Source organism: Triticum urartu, chromosome 1 (assembly GCF_003073215.2).
Source record: "Triticum urartu cultivar G1812 chromosome 1, Tu2.1, whole genome shotgun sequence".
Lineage (NCBI taxonomy): Eukaryota > Viridiplantae > Streptophyta > Magnoliopsida > Poales > Poaceae > Triticum > Triticum urartu.
In genome coordinates this window covers 525,185,149-525,188,439 of record NC_053022.1, presented here as the reverse complement: position 1 = coordinate 525,188,439, position 3,291 = coordinate 525,185,149, and the positions used below count along the sequence as shown (strand labels likewise).

Here is a 3,291-nt window from a genome sequence, read left to right as displayed (position 1 = left end):
GCATCCACCGCAGGTCCACTCGCAATCATCATCAGTGGCAGACTGAACCGCTTCTTCAAGATAAACTTAGGCATCTTCCAAAAGGAAAAAAGAGCAGTAATCAAGAGGAAACGTGATCGATCGTGTTCCCAAAGAAAAGAAAAGAAAAGAAAAGAGGACGGAGCGGATTCTCCCAGCGCCGACGCCGACGCCGGGGTTGGCCGCTTCTCAGAAGAAAACATCCGAGGCCATCGCATCGTCTGTCGACCAACACCACCATGAGTCCATCACCCGACAGCAACAGCTTGGACACGCGCCGATAATAATAAGCCAATAAACAAGCGCATCCATCACATCACACATTACATCAAATCGCATGCCATCCCCTACCCCACTGAATCGCCCGGATAGGCGTGCCCAGCTCTCACCTGCCCCCCATCCACCCTGTTTCACACACAGGCACGCAGAGCACAGAGCAGAGGCACAGCAAACACACGCACGCAACGCAAGAGAAAAAACAAAGATAAAGAAGGCAAAACGGAATGCATCTATCACATGCTTGCAGAGAACAACATGTAGCTTGCGAGGCAAACAAATATACACGTACAGTACATATCAAGAATACTGTAGTGCCGCCGTGGCATGATAGAAAGAAGAGAGCTACTGTATATAATAGGGGCCGCCCTTGCCCTGTACAAGGGGCATCACCATTCACCACACCAGCACTAGCACAAAAGGGCGGAAAGGGCACCGGCCAGCTCGAGCAACCACAACGAGCCGCCGACGCCGACGCCGACGCCGTCCGTGGTCTCGCCATTACTTCCTCGAGCTCTCCATCCCGGCCGCGGCCAGGACTCCTCCGGTTGCAGCCCTGCTGCAGCTGTCCGACCCCCGTCTCCGGTGCGGCACGGTGAGTTCTTCTTGCCCCGTGAAATCCTCCTCCTGCTACACATGAAAAGTTGCCAGGTTGAGCAGTGCACCCATGAAATTACTCTTCCTGCTTTCTCTGTTCCACACCACAACACGTTTGTTTGTTCGTCTGACGCTTTCCTCTCACAGTCTAGATCCAGTCCAATGGAACAAGGCACCCCTCCCCGGCTGCTGAACCTCATCCCGGATGACAAGGGGTGGCAGGCGAGGGAAGCTCAAGCAGGCCACCGAGGAACATGGCCACCATTCGACGCCGAGCACGAGCACGAGCACGAGGAGGACAAGGAGCTGGACCTCAAGCTCGGCCTCCCCGGAGTCCAGCACCAAGGAGAGAGCTGCTCGGCGGTCTCCCTGGCGCGCTTCGCCACGCATTCATGCCTCACCAGCACCACCACCGGCGCCAAGAGAGGCTTCTTCGACGCCGTTGGGGCCAAACCACAAGGTACTGTACATACATACATCACGCCAAGTGATGAAGACATGTGGCTTTTCTTTTGTAGTACGTACACTTCAGTTGAGCTTGCGTTGTTCTTCCTTTTTTTTTATATGTTTCTTCTCTTCTGTGTCTGAAGGTTATGATCGGAGGCAGCAAGAGGACAGGGAAGGACGTGCACCTGTGCACAGCAGTAGAGACCCCCCGGGGAGGTACGCCGATCGATGGACTGAACCTATAATTGTTCATGCTTGTCATCATGTATGCATGGGTGGCTACATATTTGATATATCGTGAAAATTTTACTTCTATGGGGTCTTCGATTTTTCGGTTCTGGGTTCCTGTTTACCGAACCAGAGGAAATACAATCAAAATTTGGGGCACGGAGTTTGGCTCGTCCCTTTGAGTTAGAATGAGAGCATAGTAGACAATGTCGCCACTTGAAGAAGTAACCTTTACTTTATCCATTTAAAACTAGTGTTACTTTGCTAAAAGTAGGATGTCTTTTAATCAACTTTGCAGTTACTTTATGTCACTAGTTGTAATTTTACTATGGCTTGGGGGGGGGGGGGGGGGGGGGGGGGGGGGGGGGGGGGGGGGGGTGAAAGCAGGGCAACAGTGTACTACTGTTCGAATGATGACCATTGTAAAAAAAGCATTTGCATATAAACTCACCTGGCCTGTAAAGAAAATAGAAACTAAACGCTGCTGTAATGTGATGCAGAGCTGCTGTTGTTCCGGTAGTCGGCTGGCCTCCAGTCCGATCCTTCAGGAGAAACCTCACAAATGGAACTTCATCTAAGCAACAATCCCCTGAGCGACAAAACGTCGAGGCCACCGACAGAGCGAAGCCGGTCTGCAAGAAGAAACCGCTCATCAAGATCAACATGGATGGAATACCTATTGGAAGAAAAGTAGACCTCGCATCATGTGACAACTACCATAAGCTGTCGAGTGCCGTCGAAGAGTTGTTCCGAGGCTTTCTTGAAGGTACAACAAATTTGAATTAATAACTAGCCCAGAATAAACAAAAACTGCAAATCATTTTGAGTAGTCAGATAATGGTATCTTACAAAAAAGGCATGAATTTTCCTCTGCACTTGGTTGTTTCTGCAGCCCAGCAGGATTTATCTTGTGATGAAAGCGGAGTGCGAGGAGCAGAAGAGAAATTATTTTCAGGGTTGCTGGATGGAACCGGTGAATACGCTCTAGTGTACGAAGATGACGAAGGGGACAGGATGCTGGTCGGGGACATACCATGGAGGTTTGTTCTTCTAACTGAGCTATTGTCAAAGTTATTTCACAAATTTATCGGAGAAGATCAACCCAAGAACATACGTTGCCTAATGAAATGCTCTTAACTCTCTGCAGTGTGTTTGTTTCGACTGCGAAGAGACTGAGGGTCATGAGGAGGTCAGAGCTTCCCCAACGCATGGTAAGTGTAGTGCCACCGGAGACTCTGCCTGTTGTGTGGGCTTTATTAATTTAAAGCCGGACGCTTCTAGCGTCTTTGTTCTAAAATAAAGTGTAGTGCCACCTCAACTTGTCTGGTTTTCATTTTGGGCATTTACAAGACTGCTAGTCACCGGTTATATATAGATCAAACCGATAAGTTTTATATCTTCTTTAAAACCATGCTACACTTCATTTCCTCAAACCCAGATTTCCCTCATTTCCTTCAATTCTCTTTTCAGACTGGAGCTAACTCAACGAAAGTAGCAGATTGCTGAAAATGAGGGTGCATGCATTTCCATGGCACAGACCGCAGTTCATCACATTTTTGGAGATCGCACGTCTTTAGCTCATAGTGATGAATCTAAAAAGGAGGAAAAAAACATCTCGTAGTTGCAGCTACAGTGGGCACACTGCATATCTTGTAAATTACCCTACTCTTTGTTTGAATGTAGTGTTGGTCATTGCAATAGTACATGTTGTAGGTTTATTAAAAA

At 48.6% G+C, this 3,291-nt stretch overlaps 1 protein-coding gene across 2 annotated transcripts; it reads left to right on the top strand.

Annotated features, from left to right (window-relative positions):
* The first annotated feature begins 497 nt into the window (after positions 1-497).
* LOC125525369 (auxin-responsive protein IAA18-like) lies at positions 498-3,291 on the top strand. 2 transcript variants are annotated; one of them, XM_048690371.1, is made up of 7 exons: positions 498-889; positions 1,044-1,351; positions 1,482-1,554; positions 2,067-2,332; positions 2,459-2,606; positions 2,714-2,777; positions 3,037-3,291. In XM_048690371.1, the coding sequence occupies exons 1-7, from the start codon at positions 522-524 to the stop codon at positions 3,070-3,072; spliced, it is 1,263 nt and encodes a 420-aa protein (XP_048546328.1). In that variant the 5' UTR covers positions 498-521; the 3' UTR covers positions 3,073-3,291. The 2 variants fall into 2 exon arrangements, with proteins under 2 accessions (XP_048546328.1, XP_048546334.1); XM_048690377.1 differs by having other exon boundaries at positions 690-889; positions 1,039-1,351.